The sequence below is a fragment of the Lolium rigidum genome, chromosome 2, assembly GCF_022539505.1.
Source record: "Lolium rigidum isolate FL_2022 chromosome 2, APGP_CSIRO_Lrig_0.1, whole genome shotgun sequence".
Lineage (NCBI taxonomy): Eukaryota > Viridiplantae > Streptophyta > Magnoliopsida > Poales > Poaceae > Lolium > Lolium rigidum.
The window spans coordinates 21,031,858-21,049,690 of record NC_061509.1 but is presented as its reverse complement, the minus strand read 5'-3'; the positions used below and the strand labels follow the sequence as shown (position 1 = coordinate 21,049,690).

At 53.1% G+C, this 17,833-nt stretch overlaps 1 protein-coding gene and 1 pseudogene across 1 annotated transcript; both read right to left on the bottom strand.

The window, feature by feature from the left end:
- On the bottom strand, positions 1–1,524 carry LOC124689321 (UDP-glucose flavonoid 3-O-glucosyltransferase 7-like). The gene has a single exon (XM_047222869.1). It carries the CDS (start codon positions 1,522–1,524, stop codon positions 1–3), a length of 1,524 nt encoding a protein of 507 aa, XP_047078825.1.
- A 1,829-nt stretch (positions 1,525–3,353) lies between these two features.
- LOC124689320 lies at positions 3,354–7,849 on the bottom strand (annotated as a pseudogene).
- Positions 7,850–17,833: the final 9,984 nt, after the last annotated feature.

Genomic DNA, 17,833 nt, shown 5'->3' with positions numbered 1-17,833 from the left:
TCAAACTCCACCTGCTGCCCGGAAGTCGATGGAGCACCGCCGGCGGGCCATCAACTCGTCCATCAGCCGTCCGACATCGCTGTACGAAGACCCACCCTTCTCCATCGCGCTCCTCGCCTTGACACCGAGCTCATTAGTCTTCTTCCGTATAGCGTCGCCCTGCTCGTTGTTTCCCATGAGTGCCATGATGGATTCAGCGATCACCTCACCGCCAATCACCTCATGGTTCTCCATGGGCGAGGCGTAGTCCCTGGCGCCGACGCTGACGCCAACCTTGAGCACCTCCACGACGAGCTTCTCGTTGTAGAACTGGTCGGCGTACCGCGGCCATGTCACCATCGGCACACCGGCGCTCACGGCCTCCATCACAGAGTTCCAGCCGCAGTGCGTCATGAACCCACCGAGGGCGTGGTGGTTCAGGATGAGCGTCTGCGGCGCCCAGCCCCGGATGATGCAGCCGCGGCTGTCGCCGATGTTTGCCGTCAGCTTGGCGAAGCCTTCAGGCATCCACTCTGAGGATTCGGTGCCTGCGCCGTCACCGAGGGCCCACACGAAGTTCTTGCCGGAGAGGTCGAGGCCGCGGGATATCTCGCGCAGCTCCACCGGCGAGAAACGTGTTGCCGTGCCGAAGGAGACGTACACCACTGAGCTGTCCGGCTTCGTGTCTAGCCACCGCAGACATCTGTCCTTGTTGACGTCGGCGTTGACGTTGGCGCCGCTCGCAGCCATGTCCCAGGTGGCAAGGGCGACCGGCCCCACGAGAAACGCGTGGCGGCCGAGCGTCGTCTGGAAGTGCTCCACATAGTCCGGCTCCAGCTCGTGGAAGCTGTTGAACACCTCGCCGAAGCTGCTCTGGTCGGCGGCGTTGTTGCTCTGGTAGAACGCCCACGCCCCCGGCTGCTTCCCGGGGTCCATCATCTGGCTCCGGCGCAGCTCGACACGGTGCGGCAGCCCCGGCAGCATAACGAGAGCTTCGGGATCGCCCTCACTCGTCATCTCCAACGGGTTGCTGCGCAGCATGCTCGCGTTGCAGGACCGCGCGAACACGCTGGTGCCGGTGATCACGAGCCGCGGGATGCCGTGCTCCACGGCGGCGTCCGCGGACCAACTGAAGAAGCTGTCGGACACGACGGCGTCGAGGCGGTTGGCGGCTAGGAACCGATGGAATGGCTCTTGGACGAGCTGCACCGCTCGCATGAACTTGGCGCGGCAGTCTGCTTGGAGCGTGGTAAGGGACATGTAGTTCTCGACGCCCGGCGGGAGCCCCACGTCGGGGAACGGCATCAGGGCGATATCGATTTTTCCGGAGCCGGTGCCATGGAGATTATTGGCGCCGTTGGCACGGTCGACAGCCGGGCGGATGATGCCGGCGTTGACGGGCGTGGTGAGGATGGTGCACCTCGCGCCGCGGGCGGCGAAAACGGCGGCCACGTCGGCGGCCGGAAGGAGGTGCCCGGGCGCGAAGAAAGGCAAGAAGAGGATGTGCAGCGGTTGCTGCTGCTGCCGCTCATGCTGCGTAGCCATGGATGGCTGGCTGTTGCCGGTAGGCACGCTCGCTCGTGTCGATCCGTTCGGCGCTCTAATTGGTTCTAATTTTGTGGCAGTTGCTCTAACTTTTCCGTGGTAGAAATATCGATGAGGCATGATCTGACCGGGACATGTGCAGTGAACGCGACAGGTCATGTCGACCAGATCCAAATTTGCTTTCGGCGCTATTGCAAATTTTCGATGACTTCAGATGCAAGCAGAACATATGTTTTTTTTTGTTTGGCTTATTTGGCAGATTCTCTCTGCCCAGCATATCTAGCCGTTATGTCAAATTCGGCGCTATTTAGCACCGCATGGATGTAAAACTTGGTCTGAGAGCGCTCATTTTTCTAGCGGCGAGCCTAGAGAAAAGACCGAATGTATTTAAATTTAAACAGAAATAGACGAAAAATGTTAAAACTTAGGTGAAATTTAGAGATATTTAATATATAGGCCGAATTTAAAAAGGGAAACATAAACTAAAATTTAAAAATGGTGTTCTACGTGCCGAAATGGCGGTAGAACGCCGTGTAGCCGCCGTCGTGGTCGTCGCTGGAATCGCCGCTGTCCTGCATTGGCGCGCTTGCTGGCTGCTCTCGCCGGTAGCCCAACGGCTGGACCCCTGCTTAGAGTCACCGAGGCGTGGCGGCGATGACGTCGGCTTGACGTCGGCTTGTACCACTCATTCTCGCTGGAGTCCTCCAGCTTGATGAGCGGCGCGCCTCTGGCGGGTTGTGCGGCTGCGGCGGCGCGGCGCCTCGCGATGGCCAGGTCCAGCAGCCGCCGCTGCTGCTCCGCCTCCTCCCTCTCCCAGTCCTGTCTGGACCAGGCGAAGGCCGCGTCCATGGGGAGGGCATTGTCGGCGGGCACGAGGTCTTGGGGGGACCTCACGATCGCCTCGGCCACCTCGGCCCGCGTGGCGGCAGCGGCAGCGGTAGCCGGCAGCAGCAAGGGTGGCGCGGCGGCGCCCTCCTCATCCCGAAGCCAGAGGTGAAGGAGGAGCCGGAGGAACCGTCGCGGCGCGGCCGGCCGGCGGAGTACGAGCGGCAGCACGGCTCATCGCCGGCAGCCGACGACCCCGAGGACTGCCCAGTGCCGCGGGCGGCGTTCTTGGCGTCCATGAACGACAAGGACGCCTAGAGGGGCGACCTCGACGCGGCGATCGCCATGTCCATCCGCGACTCCGGCAAGCCGCTGGTGGACCTCTCCGACGACGGCGAGGCAGGACCAAGCGGCTTGGTGAAGGACGAGCTCGTCGACGAGCCCATCCACGAGCACGTGAAGCAGGAGGTCGTCACCAACGACATGTACAACTTCCAGCAGTACTACGACGCCTCCGGCCGCCGCAAGTGGTTCTAGATTAAGTTTAGTTTAAATTTAGTCAAATTTCGTTCGAATCTATGTAAGTTTGGACGAATCTTAATCGAATCTCGTTAAGTTTAAAATTTCCGAAATTTTGTTTGGGGGACGCGACTGTGGAGCGACGTCTCCCAAACACAGCATGAACGAAGCACGTCCCCCAAACGCTCAATCCGGCGCGTTTTGGGAACGCTTTGGGGGGGGACGCGGCTGGAAATAGCTCTAACCACAGAAGATAAAGAAAGAGTCACAAGTGTGCAAGATGCCAAGATCGATACTGGTGCAATTAAGACTGATCACTGATGGACATGTCACATTGGTACGCACCCTAGCTGGAAACATGGCACGAGCGTGATCTGGAAAAATAGCTAGCGACATTCAAGGTACAACAGCATCGGTCGGTACTGTGACGAAGAACGCTGACGGTTTAACGGGCCACTAACTAACGGACGAAAAAATGCCAACTTTCAACTGACGGGCGAAGCTCCATCTGCTCCCCGGACCTCTTCTCCTAGCTTGACGGAGCACCGGCGGCGCCGGCGGGCCATCAACTCGTCCATCAGCCGTCCGACATCGCCGTACGAAGACCCACCCTTCTCCATCGCGCTCCTCGCCTTGACACCAAGTTCATTAGCCTTCTTCCGTACAGCATCTCCCTCCTGGCTGCCGCCCATCAGCCTCGTGATAGATCGAGCGATCAGCTCGCCGGCGATCACCTCATGGTCCTCCTGAGATAAGCCATAGTCCTTGGCACCGATGCTCACACCCATCTTGAGCATCTCCACGACCAGCTTCTCGTTGAGGAACTGGTCCGCGCACCGTGGCCACGTGACCATCGGCACGCCGGCGCTCACGGCCTCCAGCACCGAGTTCCAGCCGCAGTGCGTGATGAACCCGCCGAGGGCCGGGTGGTTCAGAATGTGCCTTTGCGGCGCCCAACCTCGGATGATGTAGCCGCGGCTGTCGTCGATGTCTGCTGTCATCAGCTCGGCGAAGCCTTCAGGCATCCAGTCGTCGACGGTGGCCGCTCCACCACCGATGACCCACACGAAGTTCCTGCCCGAGATGTCAAGGCCGTGGGCCATCTCGCGCAGCTCGGCAGGGGAGAAACTGCTTATCGTGCCGAAGGAGACGTATACCACCGAACCGGCCGGCTTCGTGTCTAGCCACCGGAGGCAGCTGTTCGCGTTCGCCTTAGTGCCGCTTGCAGCCGTGTCCATGGTGCCGAGCGCGACCGGCCCGACAAGCCACGCGCGGCGGCCGAGGGTCGCGCAGAAGTGCTCCACGTAGTCCGGCTCCAGCTCCTGGAAGCTGTTGAACACCTCGCCGAAGCTCCTCTGGTCGGCTGCATTGTTGCTCTGGAAGAACTCCCACAAATAATTCCCGGGGTCCATCATCTGGCTCTGCCGCAGCTCGACACGGTGCGGCAGCCCCGGCAGGGAGACGAGCCGTCCGCCGTCCTCGTCTTTGGGGAAGTTGTCGTGATCTCCAGCGGGCAGTTGCGAAGCAAGCTCTCGTTGCACGACCGCGCGAACACGCTGCTACCAAAGAAGACGAGCCGCGGGACGCCGTGCTCCTCGGCGGCGTCCGCGGACCAGGTGAAGAAGCTGTCAGACACGACAGCGTCGACGGGGTGGTTGTCAGCCATGAACCGCTTGAAGGGCTCGCGAAATAGCTGCACCGCCTGCATGAAGTTGGCGCTGTAGTCTACCTGCAGCGTCGTAAAGGTCGAGACGTTCTCGACGCCCGGCGGGAGCCCCACGTCGGGGAAAGGCATGAGGGAGATCTCGACTGCCGAGGTGGAGTCGGTGCCATGGAGATTGGCGCGGTCGACAGCCGGACGGATTGTGTTGGCGTTGATGGGCGTGGTGAGGATGGTGCACCTCGCGCATGCTTTCTTGACAACACACGTAGTGTTCTACTCGATCCTGTGGTGAATGTTGCTTTTGGAAGAAATAATCTGCTGCCTTTTTCTGGTCGTTGAACTTGTTGGAGATATGCCCAAGAGGCAATAATAAAAGTGGTTATTATATATCTTTATGTTTATGATAAATGTTTATATACCATGCTATAATTGTATTAACCGAAACATTGATACATGTGTGATATGTAAACAACAAAGAGTCCCTAGTAAGCCTCTTAACTAGCTTGTTGATTAATAGATGATTAGTTTCATAATCATGAACATTGGATGTTATTAATAACAAGATTATATCATTATATGAATGATGTAATGGACACACCCAATTAAGCGTAGCATAAGATCACGTCATTAAGTTATTTGGTATAAGCTTTCGATACATAGTTACCTAGTCCTTTCGACCATGAGATCATGTAAATCACTTATACCGGAAAGGTACTTTGATTACATCAAACGCCACTCGCGTAAATGGGTGGTTATAAAGGTGGGATTAAGTATCCGGAAAGTATGAGTTGAGGCATATGGATCAACAAGTGGGATTTGTCCATCCCGATGACGGATAGATATACTCTGGGCCCTCTCGGTGGAATGTCGTCTAATATCTTGCAAGCATATGAATAAGTTCATAAGAGACCACATACCACGGTACGAGTAAAGAGTACTTGTCAGAGATGAGGTTGAACAAGGTATAGAGTGATACCGATGATCAAACCTCGGACAAGTAAAATATCGCGTGACAAAGGGAATTGGTATCGTATGTGAATGGTTCATTCGATCACTAAGTCATCGTTGAATATGTGGGAGCCATTATGGATCTCCGCATCCCGCTATTGGTTATTGGTCGGAGTGAGTACTCAACCATGTCCACATAGTTCACGAACCGTAGGGTGACACACTTAAGGTTTGATGTTGAAATGGTAGAACTTGAATATGGAATGGAGTTCGAATATTTGTTCGAAGTCCCGGATGAGATCCCGGACATCACGAGGAGTTCCGGAATGGTCCGAGAATAAGATTCATATATAGGAAGTCATTTTATGTGTTTGAAAATGATCCGGTGCATTTATGGAAGGTTCTAGAAGGTTCTAGAATATTCCGGAAGAAAGTCACTTTGGAAGGCGGAGTCCCGAAGGGACTCCACCACCATGGCCGGCCAACCCTAAGGGGTGGAGTCCCGTGTGGACTCCACCTAAGGTGGCCGGCCACCCCTCCCAAGGGAAGGTGGGAATCCCACCTCTAGTGGGAGTCCTAGCTTGGGTAGGTTTCATGTCATATGGAAGGTTTTGGTTTGGGGTCTTATTCGAAGACTTGTAGACCAACTCTTGGGTGTTCCACCTATATAATGAGGGCCAAGGGGAGGGGGCCGGACACCCCAACAACCACAAGGTGGCCGCACCACTAGATAGCCGGCGCCCCCCTCTCCCCAAACCCTAGCCGCCCCACTCCTCCTTCTTCCCCGCACGCTTAGCGAAGCTCCGCCGGGATTCTCCACCGCCACCGACACCACGCCGTCGTGCTGTCGGATTCAAGAGGAGCTACTACTTCCGTTGCCCGCTGGAACGGGGAGGTGGACGTCGTCTTCCACACTATCGTCCATCAATCTCTTGATGGATGCAGTGATCACCTCGGCACCGATAACCTCATGGGTATCGATGGCCGCGGCGGAGTCCCTGGCGCCGACGCTGATGCCAACCTTGAGCACCTCCACCACAAGCTTCTCGTTGTGGAACTGGTCCCCGTACCGAGGCCACGTGACCATTGGCACGCCGGCGCTCACCGCCTCCAGCACCGAGTTCCACCCGCAGTGCGTGACGAAGCCGTCGAGCGCCGAGTGTTTCAGGATGAGCGTCTGCGGCGCCCAGCCTCGGATGACGAAGCCACGGCCTCCACGCGCCAGCAGCTCCGCGAAGCCTTCAGGCATCCAGTTTAACGATTCGGTGCCACTGATGACCCACAGGAAGTTCTTGCCGGAGAGGTCAAGGCCGCGGGCGATCTCGGCCAGCTCGGTAGGCGAGAAAGTGGTCAGCGTGCCGAAGGAGACGTACACCACCGAGCATGCCGGTTTCGCGTCTAGCCACCGGAGGCAGCTCTCCGCGACGTCGTCGTCGGTACTAGTGCCTCCTGTCGCGGGCCCGGCCACATCTCCGATGGTCCGGTGGCGAGCGCGACGGGCCCGACGAGCCAGCCGCGGCGACCGAGCGTGGCGTGCAAGTGCTCCACGTAGTCCGGCTCCGAGCTCGCGGAAGCCGTTGAACACCTCGCCGAAGCTCCTGCCGTCCGCCGCGCCGGGCGTTCTCGTAGAATTCCCACTCCAGCGGCCTCTTCCCGTGATTGAAAATCTGCCGCCTCCTCAGCTCTACGTGGTGCGGCAGCCCGGGCAGCAAAACGAGGGCGTCCGGATCGTCGTCGTCCTCTAGTCAAGCCTCAAGCGGGTTGTTGCGCAGCGTGCTTTCGAAGCAGGACCGCGCGAAGACGCTGATGCCGAGGAACACGAGCCGCGGGACGCCGTGCGCCGCGGCGGCGTCCGGGGACCAGGTGAAGAAGCTGTCTATCACGACGGCGTCGACACGGGGGCGGCTGGCGGCCAGGAACCGGTCGAAGGGCTCCCGGAGAAGCAGCGCGGCATGGAGGAACTTGATGTAGTACTCTGGTCCGTGGGACTGGGTCATGTACCTGACATTCTCGAAGCCCGGAGGGAGCCCGACGTCGGGGAAAGGCACGACGTAGATGTCGATCGCCATGGCTGGGGCGGACTCGGTGCCATGGAGGTTTGCGTTGTTGGCCCGGTCGACAGCTGGACGGATGATGTCGGCGTTGACGGGCGTGGTGAGAATGGTGCACCTGGCGCCGCGAGCGGCGAATAGGGCGGCCATGTCCGCCGCCGGAATGAGGTGCCCCGGGGCGAAGTACGGGAGGAAGAGGATGCGAAGGGGTTGCTGCTGCGGCTCATCCCTAGTTGTAGTAGACATGGAGTATCTTTTTTTTTTTCTCCCGAAGAACTGTGCTAGTCCTTGGAGGAGCGGAGGAGGAAGACTGGCTTATCCAGTGGTGAATGCACAAACTGTTTCTCGGGGAGACTGGAGGAGATTTAGATGCGGCTTTGATGCAGAAGATCGAGTGATTGATGCAGCATTTTTCTTTTTTTGGTTGCTATGAAACAATTCTGGTGACCAAGGTTTGTAACGTAGCGAGTTATTAATTTCCTCGTGATGGATGTGCTAAGTGGCTTCACCAGTTGCGCCGAAAAACAGTGGGCTGCTTGCTGTTGCTAGTAGTTTGCAGAGACGGCTACTTTGTCACCGTGCAGCCTGATATGCTAAAAAAAAAGGTGTGACCAGATCTTGAGCGACAACTAACTTCAATTTCAGAACCCATGTTGCAATCATGACTAGCGGGAATCACGAATTAAATTTAACGGCCCGAACATTTCTCTTAGAGCATCTCCAGTCGCGTCCCCCAAACCGTCCCCCAAAGGGATTTGGGGCGCGCCGGACAAAAAAAGCGTTCCAGCCGCGTCCCCCAAAGCCCATTTTTGTCCGGCGCGGCCCGATACGGTGTCCGGCGCCTCGAGCCCGTCCCCGTCCCACGTGGGACGGTCCGGGGACGCCGGACACAACGAAAAGCGAGGCGAACCGACGCGGGGCCGACCCGTCGCCGGCACAGTGGAAAATTCGTCTCACACTCCCGCCAAATCCCGCCGCTCCCGCCAAATCGCGCCTATACCGCCGCGCACAGGCCTCCCAAAACATATCCCGCCGCCGATTCATTTCTCCTATCCCGCCGATTTCTTTCTCCCTCCCGCCGTCCACCCGCCGCCGTTGAGGTGGAGGACGACGAGGAAGAGGACGGGGTGGAGGACGACGAGGAGGACGACGATGAGGACGAAGAGGGCGGCGAGGAAGAGGACGACGAGGGTGCCGGTGACGATGATCTCGTGGAGGTAGACGCGGACGGCGTGAGGACGAAGAAGAAGAAGAAGAAGGCGTCGGGCACACGAGGCCCGAAGTGGACGCCTCTGGAAGATCTTTGTCTGTGTGAGTCGTGGGCGACGGTGAGCCATGACTCCATCATCGGCGCCAACCGTAAAAGCGGGAAGTATTGGGCGAGGATCAAGGCCGAGTTCGATGAGCGCAAGCTCATCAACAGCGACTACCGTAAAGTGCCAATGAAGAGGAGCCGTAAGGCAATGTCGACGCGATGGGCCATCATCCGAGCGTCGGTGAACTCCTTCCATGGGTACCATCACGACTTAGAGACCGCAGGCGACAGCGGCGCCGACGTCGCCCAACCGGTACGACTCTTTCTTCCATAATCCGTAGCGCCTACATTGTGTTCGATGAAAGACTCTCGCTCTTTGGTTAGTTTGATAGGGCCATGGATTTGTACGCGAAGAACTCGGAAGGTCACAAGTCTTTCGTGCTCATGCATTGCTATGGCAAGCTCAAAATGAATGAGAAATGGCGGCCGACGCGCTTGTCGCCGTCCAAGGGGAACGACGCCATTGATCCGGGACGCGCCGCCGGCAACTTCGACGTGGCGTCCCTATCGGCAACAAGGCTGCCAAGGCCGCCTTGGCCGACGCTGCGTCGTCCGAGAAGACGCAAGCTGCCGATCACGAAATGCCTCGCCGACGTGTCCTCGACCTTTATCTCCCGCGACAAGAAGGCCGACCAAAGGTGGGCCGAGCTGCTCAAGAGGCAAGAGGAGAAGCCGGAGCTCAAGAAACGCAGGGACGACATGTCCCCGCCGAGAATGTCGACGGAGGGAATGTCTCCCCGGACGCGAGCGGCGCACAACTTCTTCAAAGGCCAGATCCTCGACGACATCGAAGCCAAAATGGCGGCGGCGGACGCGGCGGCCCCGGCAGCGGCATCGGCGGCAGCGGCAGCGCAGCAAGAGCAGGCCGACGCGTCTTCTACTGCTACACCTGCGCCGGCCTCTCGCGTCGGCGACGGAGAAGACGCACCATGCACAGGAACAGGCAGATCGCGACGAGGTCGCCGTGCTCGACGGGCCTGCGACGACTCAGGATACGACGCCGTCGCCCAACCCCTTCCCCTTCTTCTAATTTGCATGCACCACCGGTCTGTAATATGATCGCGCGCCCGCAGCTTTTGATCGATCGCCGCTACTCTGATCGCGACGAATCGGCGGGAACGATCTCTTTTGAATGCATCTATTTGAATTTCTGATTGGGGGCGGCGATTGGGGGACGCGGCTGGGGAGCGACGTCCCCCAAACGCGGCACGAACAAAACACGTCCCCCAAACGCTCGATCCGGCGCGGTTTGGGGGACGGTTTGGGGGACGCGACTGGAGATGCTCTTAGTTGCATTCCAACTTGCAACTAAAAAAATCAGTTGCAATTATACTTACAACACAATTCAACTTGCAACTCATATCTATAAATCACGATGCAATTGTACGATATATGACTTGACTGAGCATGCACGTAGCAGATTTGAGACGCTTCGAATAGAAAGCCGCGCTCCAAAGGGCTTTTCTGTCTGGCACTGTTCAATACCATGTCTGTCACTTCGAGGTCGCCCCGCTGCATATGGCTCCTTGCAATCGCATCAGACGCAACACGATGGCGATGTGGCGATTGGCGAGCCAGCCGTGTCATTGACACAACGGCTGGTTTACATACCTCACAATTCTCAGCTGTCTTTCATTTCTCCCACTGACTTTCTTCTTTCTCTTGATTCGTCGCTATTGTTTCCCGCCCAAATCTTGATGTCGCCGCCATCGTGTACCGAGCTGTAGCAGCATAACACCGAAAGATCGAAAGACGACCGTGAAGAAGGCTGCTGGCAAGAAGGGTGATACGTCCAAAACATATCTACTTTCCCAAACCCTTTTGCTGTTGTTTGCCCTCTATCTTGTGTATTTTGAATATAACTAACGCGGACTAACATTGTTTTCAGCAGAATTGCTCTGGTGTCTCGTTTTTATACAGAAATCGAACTTTCGGGAAAATTCCCGGAAAATATAGAAAACTCACACCTGAAGACTCCCGGAGCCAGAAGACGAGACGGAGGGGGGGCACGAGGGGCCCACACCCACCCTTGGCGCAGGCCAGGCCTTAGCTGCGCCAAGGGGTGGTCTGGCCGCCTCGGTCACCCCTTCGGCCTCTCCTTCACACTATAAGAAGTCCCTGGACCTGAAAACCGAGGGGGTTCGATGTTTTTCCAGAAAGAGTTCCGCTGCTCCGCCGCCACCAGAAACCCCAATCTAGGAACCAGAAGCTCCGTTCTGGCACCTTGCCGGGACGGAGATTTGGAGGAGATCACCGCCATCGCCATCACCGACGCCTCTCCATCAACCATCCATGATTTTCCCATCCATGTGTGAGTAATTTCCCGATGTAGGATGTAGGGGATGGTAGAGATTAGATGAGATTGGTCATGTAATAGCTATAATATTGTTATGTGCATAGTGTTTAGTATCCGTTGTTAGTATTTTTGACATTGTTGCAACTTGCTATACTTAATGCTTGTCACTTTGGGCCCGAGTGCCATGATCTCAGATCAGAACATGTTATTGATTCATGAGGTAGCTGGGTGCTGGCTCCCTCGTGCTCCCCCATCCTTGCGCGACGTGGCTGGTGATGCCTGCGGCCATGGATTTTCCCTCACTTCTGTCTCGGCCAATATGTCCGGCAGATCCAGCTCAGGTCACCGGCGGGGAGCTGGTCTCTGCGGCGCCACGACAGCCACCAGGGGGTGGCGTGGCGGCCCCGCAGCCTCCATGCTCGCTGCTGATCGGCGCTCTGTATGTCCCTCTGCCGCCGTGCACGTCTCCGTTTGCGCCGCCGCCGAGTTCGCCTCCGCTCGGGGAGCTAGGGTTTGCCTCTACGGTGGGTGGCCTGGACGTTGGTGGGCTGGGCCAGGCCTATGCGGCCCAGTTGGAGTGGGCCGCTCGCGCCTCGCAACCCACGCGGATGGGTTCCTCCGTCGATGGGTGCCACGCGTCCCAGGGGCAAAGTGGAAGGTCCACAATCGCTTCTCCCCCGCATGTGGCCCAGTTTCACGATTCTACCCCGCTGCCGCCTCCTCTTAAGTTGTTTTGGCTCCTCGCTGGAACCCTAAATTCTGATCTAGGGTTTCATGCGCCGATACATGACATTGATGGGGTTAAGTGTCTCGTCCTCTCCCTCTGCCCCTCCTTCGGCGAGCCTCAAGGTCGACTGGTTCCCTTAGACCGGGACCGGTACGCCAGGGCCAAGCATTCGTACGATGAGGTGGAGGGAGATTTCTCTTGGGGGCGCGAGCAGGAACTGGGCCAGAAGCTACAGCGGAAGCAGGAAGAACAACGTCGACAACAACGCTAGCGTGGCCGCGACTACGACTTCGACCTTGACCGTGAGAGGACGGTGTTGCTTCTTGGCACCAGAATAGTGGCCGCAACATGCAGGAGGCTCGGATCCCGCCCCCCCCCCTCCTCCTCCAGGTCTACGGGGCATGACCCTGGTCGAGGAGCGGGCTCTCGCCCTCCATGACAAGCTCGGGCGCCACAAGGGCTAGCGTCCGCCTCCGTTGGCAATGCGGCTACAGGTGCGGGAGGGAGTGGGGCGCCCGTCTCCGCCTCGGATGCTACTCACATAACATGGTACAACTACGACAAGCAAGGTCATGTCCAAGCGGATTGCACGACAGAGCCATTCTATATCAACTGCAACAAGGTGGGCCACCTCTCAGCGATGTGCGCCCTCTTCAATCGCGCACCGATCCGTTCTGGGCTGGCTTTGGGGAAACCAACAAGGGTTCTTCTGTTGTGAGGCTTCACAACTGCCTGCTTCCAATGCAGTGAGGGAAATCTTGCGGCTCTGCAGGTGGAGGAGGAGTTCAAGAACCTGGTGGACGAAAACTGGGCTTGGTAAGTGAGGAAGATTTCTGATTCGGCCTTGACGCTGGTTTTTCCAAAACGTGAAGTATTTTTGGGATGATAAAAGATACTTATATGAATTGAACTTTGAAGTTCACGTGAAGGCGATACAAGCCGCAAGAATTCAAACCTGGCCTGTGCATATATATGACGCACAAAGCCAAATTAACTGCAAAGTAGCCAACAACTCGTATCAAAATCCATTGACTGCCTGAATCTCTTCTCCCACTTTGACAGCACTCCGACCAGCCATCAACTCGTCCATCAACCGCCCAACATCATTGTAGGAACCTCCACCTTTCTCCACCGCGGTCCTCGCCTTCACACGGAGCTCCTCGGCCTTCTTCCTTATGCTATCGCTCTCCAAACTATCTCCCATCAATCTGGTGATGGATCCAGCGATCACCTCGCCAGAGATCACCTCATGGGTCTCCATACACGACGCATAGTCCTTGGCGCCGACGCTGATGGCCAGTTTGAGCACGTCCACGACGAGCTTCTCGTTGTAGAACTGGTCGGCGTACCGCGGCCATGTCACCATCGGCACGCCGGCGCTCAAGGCCTCCAGCACCGAGTTCCAGCCGCAGTGCGTGATGAACCCACCCAGCGCCGGCTGGCTCAGGATGAGCGTCTGCGGCGCCCACCCTCGTATGAGGAAGCCCCGGCGGTCATTGTTGCCGGTCAGCTCGGCGAAGCCCTCAGGCATCCACTCCGACTGATTGTCGTCGCTGCCACTGAGCACCCACACGAAGTTCTTGCCGGAGAGGTCGAGGCCACGGGCGATCTCGTGATGCTCAGTGATACGTCCCCGACGTATCCATAATTTCTGTCGTTCCATGCTTGTTTTATGACAATACTTACATGTTTTGCTTGCACTTTATGATGATTTCATGCATTTTCCGGAATTAACCTATTAACAAGATGCCACAGGTGCAGCTTCTCGTTTTCTGCTGTTTTTGGTTCCGTAAAGGCTGTTCGGGCAATATTCTCGGAATTCGACGAAACGAAGACCAAACCTCCTATTTTTCCCGGAAGCATCCAGAACACCGAAGAAGAGTCGGAGAGGGGCCAGGGGGCCACCACACCACATGGCGGCGCGGGCCAGGCCTAGGCCGCGCCGGCCTATGGTGTGGCGCCCCCAGGTGCCCCCCTGCGCCGCCTCTTCGCCTATAAAATCCCTTTCGACCTAAAAACACCGTACCACTTGACGAAACCCGTGAAAGACTCCGGGGCGCCGCCGCCATCGCGAAACTCCAATCCGGGGACGAACTCTCGTTCCGGCACCTCGCCGGAGCGGGGAAGTGCCCCGAAGCCATCTCCATCAACGCCACCGCCTCCATCATGCTCCGTGAGTAGTTCCCCCATGGACTACGGGTTCTAGCTGTAGCTAGTTGGTATTCTCTCCCCCATGTACTTCAATACAATGATCTCATGAGCTGCCTTACATGATTGAGATTCATCTCGATGTAATCGGTGTTGTGTTTGTCGGGATCCGATGGATTGTTACATTATGATTGTCTATCTATAAAGTTTATGAAGTTATTGTTGCTGCAATCTTGTTATGCTTAATGCTTGTCACTAGGGCCCGAGTGGCATGATCTTAGATTTGAGCTCTATACTTATTGCTTAGATTGTATCTACAAGTTGTATGCACATGTCACCGTCCGGAACCAAAGGCCCCGAAGTGACGAAATCGGGACAACCGGAGGGGATGGCGGTGATGTGAGGGACACATGTTTTCACGGAGTGTTAATGCTTTGCTCCGGTGCTCTATTAAAAGGAGTACCTTAATATCCAAGTAGATTCCCTTGAGGCCCGGCTGCCACCGGCTGGTAGGACAAAAGATGTTGTGCAAGTTTCTCATTGCGAGCACGTACGACTATAATTGGAAAACATGCCTACATGATTAATAATCTTGATATTCTGTCTTAATGCTATTTCAATCATATCAATTGCCCGACTGTAATTTGTTCACCCAACACTTGTTATTGGAGAGTTACCACTAGTGTAGATAGCTGGGAACCCCGGTCCATCTTTCATCATTATATACTCGTTCTATATGTCAACTGTTTTCTGGTGCCATTGCTCTCATATTACTATTACTGCTACTGTGTTACTGTTACTACTGCTCTCATATCACTGCTACTTTCACATCACCCCTGTTGCTAGTGCTTTTCCAGGTGCAGCTGAATTGACAACTCAGTTGTTAAGGCTTATAAGTATTTTTTACCTCCCCTTGTGTCGAATCAATAAATTTGGGTTTTACTTCCCTCGAAGAATATCGCGATCCCCTATACTTGTGGGTCATCAAGACTGTTTTCTGGCGCCGTTGCCGGGGAGGCATAGCTCTACTCATAAGTTCACCCGGGGAGTACACTCTACCTCTCTCTCTACTTTTATTTTATTTTGTTTTGCTAGTTTACTTTTGTCTAGTTTATTTGTGCTTAGTTTATTTCTGTCTAGTATTAGTTTGCTTAGTTTACTTTTGTCTAGTTTATTTCAGTTTTGTTTTACTTTCCTCATATACCCAAAAATCCATAAAAAATTGAAAAATCGAAAAATTAAAAACTGCTGTTATGGGAGAACCAACAACCTACTTGGAGCTTATAGAATGCTATAATAATTATAGAGAATCAAGAACTGGTAAAATAATGAGTGCTATGATAGAAAAATTGAATACAATTGCTAAAATCTTGCTTGAACGCCATGATATAAACTCGTTGCTCTCAACGGGATACTAAACATCTTAAATTTCAATGTGGCTTTAGTGAGGAATTTTTAATTAAGAGCTATAATCGGAATTGCTATATTCATTATGGGTTCGAAGAGGTAGAACAATTTGTCTTATTTATGGGAGCCTCCGAGATAGAATCCTTCATGGTTGAGAATTATGAAACTTGTGTTGTTTGTAAGGGCCTTAAAGATTATGTCTCTACTATCCTTAATTCTTGCATAGAATGCTACAGTAGGAATCCTTATATCCTTGATTATAAAGAGAGACACATTAATGCACAAGAATGCACTCACAATTTGCGGGAACCTCGTGAAAGAAGGAATTGATGAACTCCGAAAGCTCATTGGATGAAAAAGAGGAGGAAATTGATGAACCTGAAAGCTCATTGGATGAAAAAGAAGAGGAGAGCGACGAACAAAAGGAGGAAGAATGGATTAGCTACCCATGTCAACCTTCTAATGAGAGTAACTCTTTATCTCTTACACTATTTGATTGTCCTCCATGCTTACCGGAAGAGGTTGAATGTTATGTTCCTGTGGATTCTCTTGAAGTATTGCCTATGAGTAAAACTTGTGAAAATAATTATGCTACTGTTATTTATGATAATCCATGCTACTTTGATAAATCTTATGATAATGCTTTGTTTGTGCCTGATGTCGAAATGCATGGTACTTTGCTTGGCAAATGTTTATGATAAAGCTCTAGATGATGGTCCTATGTTACTTGATAATATTAATTGTACTACTAATGAAAATGGGATTGGAGAGTTCTTGACTTATTCTATGAGTCCCATATCTATTGAGATTGATCAACTACCTTGTTATATTATTAATAAAAGTAAGTTTGAAAGTTTTAATTCCACTATTCTTGAACTTGATAAAAATTATGTGTTTGGAAATCATGAAAAGTATGCTGCATGTGATAGTTATATTGTTGAGTTTGTTCATGAAGCTACTGAAAATTATTATGAGAGAGGAAAATATGGTGGTAGAAATTTTCATGGTACTAATACACCTCTCTATATGCTGAAATTGCTGAAGTTATACTTGTTCTATCTTCTTATGCTTGTAACTTTGTTCTTCATGAATTTATTTGTGTACAAGATTCCTATGCATAGGAAGCATGTTAGACTTAAATGTGTTTTGGATTTGCCTCTTGATGCTCTCTTTTGCTCCGAATACTATTTCTTGCGAGTGCATCATTAAAACTGCTGAGCCCATCTTAATGGCTATAAAGAAAGCAACTTCTTGGGAGATAACCCATGTGTTATTTTGCTACAGTACTTTGTTTTATATTTGTGTCTTGGAAGTTGTTTACTACTGTAGCAACCTCTCCTTATCTTAGTTTTGTGTTTTGTTGTGCCAAGTGAAGCCTCTAATCGAAGGTTGATACTAGATTTGGATTTCTGAGCAGAAACAGATTTCTATCTGTCACGAATCTGGGCTGTTTTCCCTGTAGGTAACTCAGAAAAATATTCCAATTTACGTGCGTGTTCCTCAGATATGTACGCAACTTTCATTAGTTTTGAGTTTTCTGATTTGAGCAACGAAAGTATTTTATTAAAATTCGTCTTTACTGGCTGTTCTGTTTTGGCAGATTCTGTCTCTGTTTTTTGCATTGTCTCTTGTGGACTTTAAGCGAGGTTTTCTAGACGTAGAGGGTTGTAGCTAATGTTTTATTGAGTTCTTGCAATGTGCCACTACAGGACCAAGGTGGATTCAAATTTTTTGAGTACTAACCCCTCTAATGAAGTTTATGAGAAGTTTGGTGTGAAGGAAGTTTTCAAGGGTCAAGAGAGGAGGATGATATATGATCAAGAAGAGTGAAAAGTCTAAGCTTGGGATGCCCCCGTGGTTCATCCCTGCATACTTCAAGAAGACTCAAGCGTCTAAGCTTGGGGATGCCCAAGGCAACCCCTTCTTCATCAACTTATCGAGTTCCTCCCTGAAACTATATTTTTATTCGGTCACATCATATGTGCTTTACTTGGAGCGTCTGTGTGTTTACTTTTCGTTTTGTTTATGTTTGAATAAATTCGGATCCTAGCAATCCATGTTTGGGAGAGATACACGCTCCGCTTTTTCATATGAACACTCGTGTTCTTCGTTTTATTTTTAATGTTCAATGATAAAAGTTGGAAGCTATTGCACTTATTTATATTTGGTTGAAAACAGAAAATGCCTCATATGTCTTGGATAATTTGGCACTTGGCAATTGTTTTGAGCTCTCAAGTAGATCATGATTAAGTTTTTTCATGTAGTCTAAGCCTATTAGTGGAGAACTACTGTAGAGCTTGTTAAAATTGGTTTGCATAATTGATCTCTCTTAAGGTCTAGATATTTTCTCGGTAAAAGTGTTTGAGCAACAAGGAAGACGAGTGTAGAGTATTATAATGCTTGCAATATG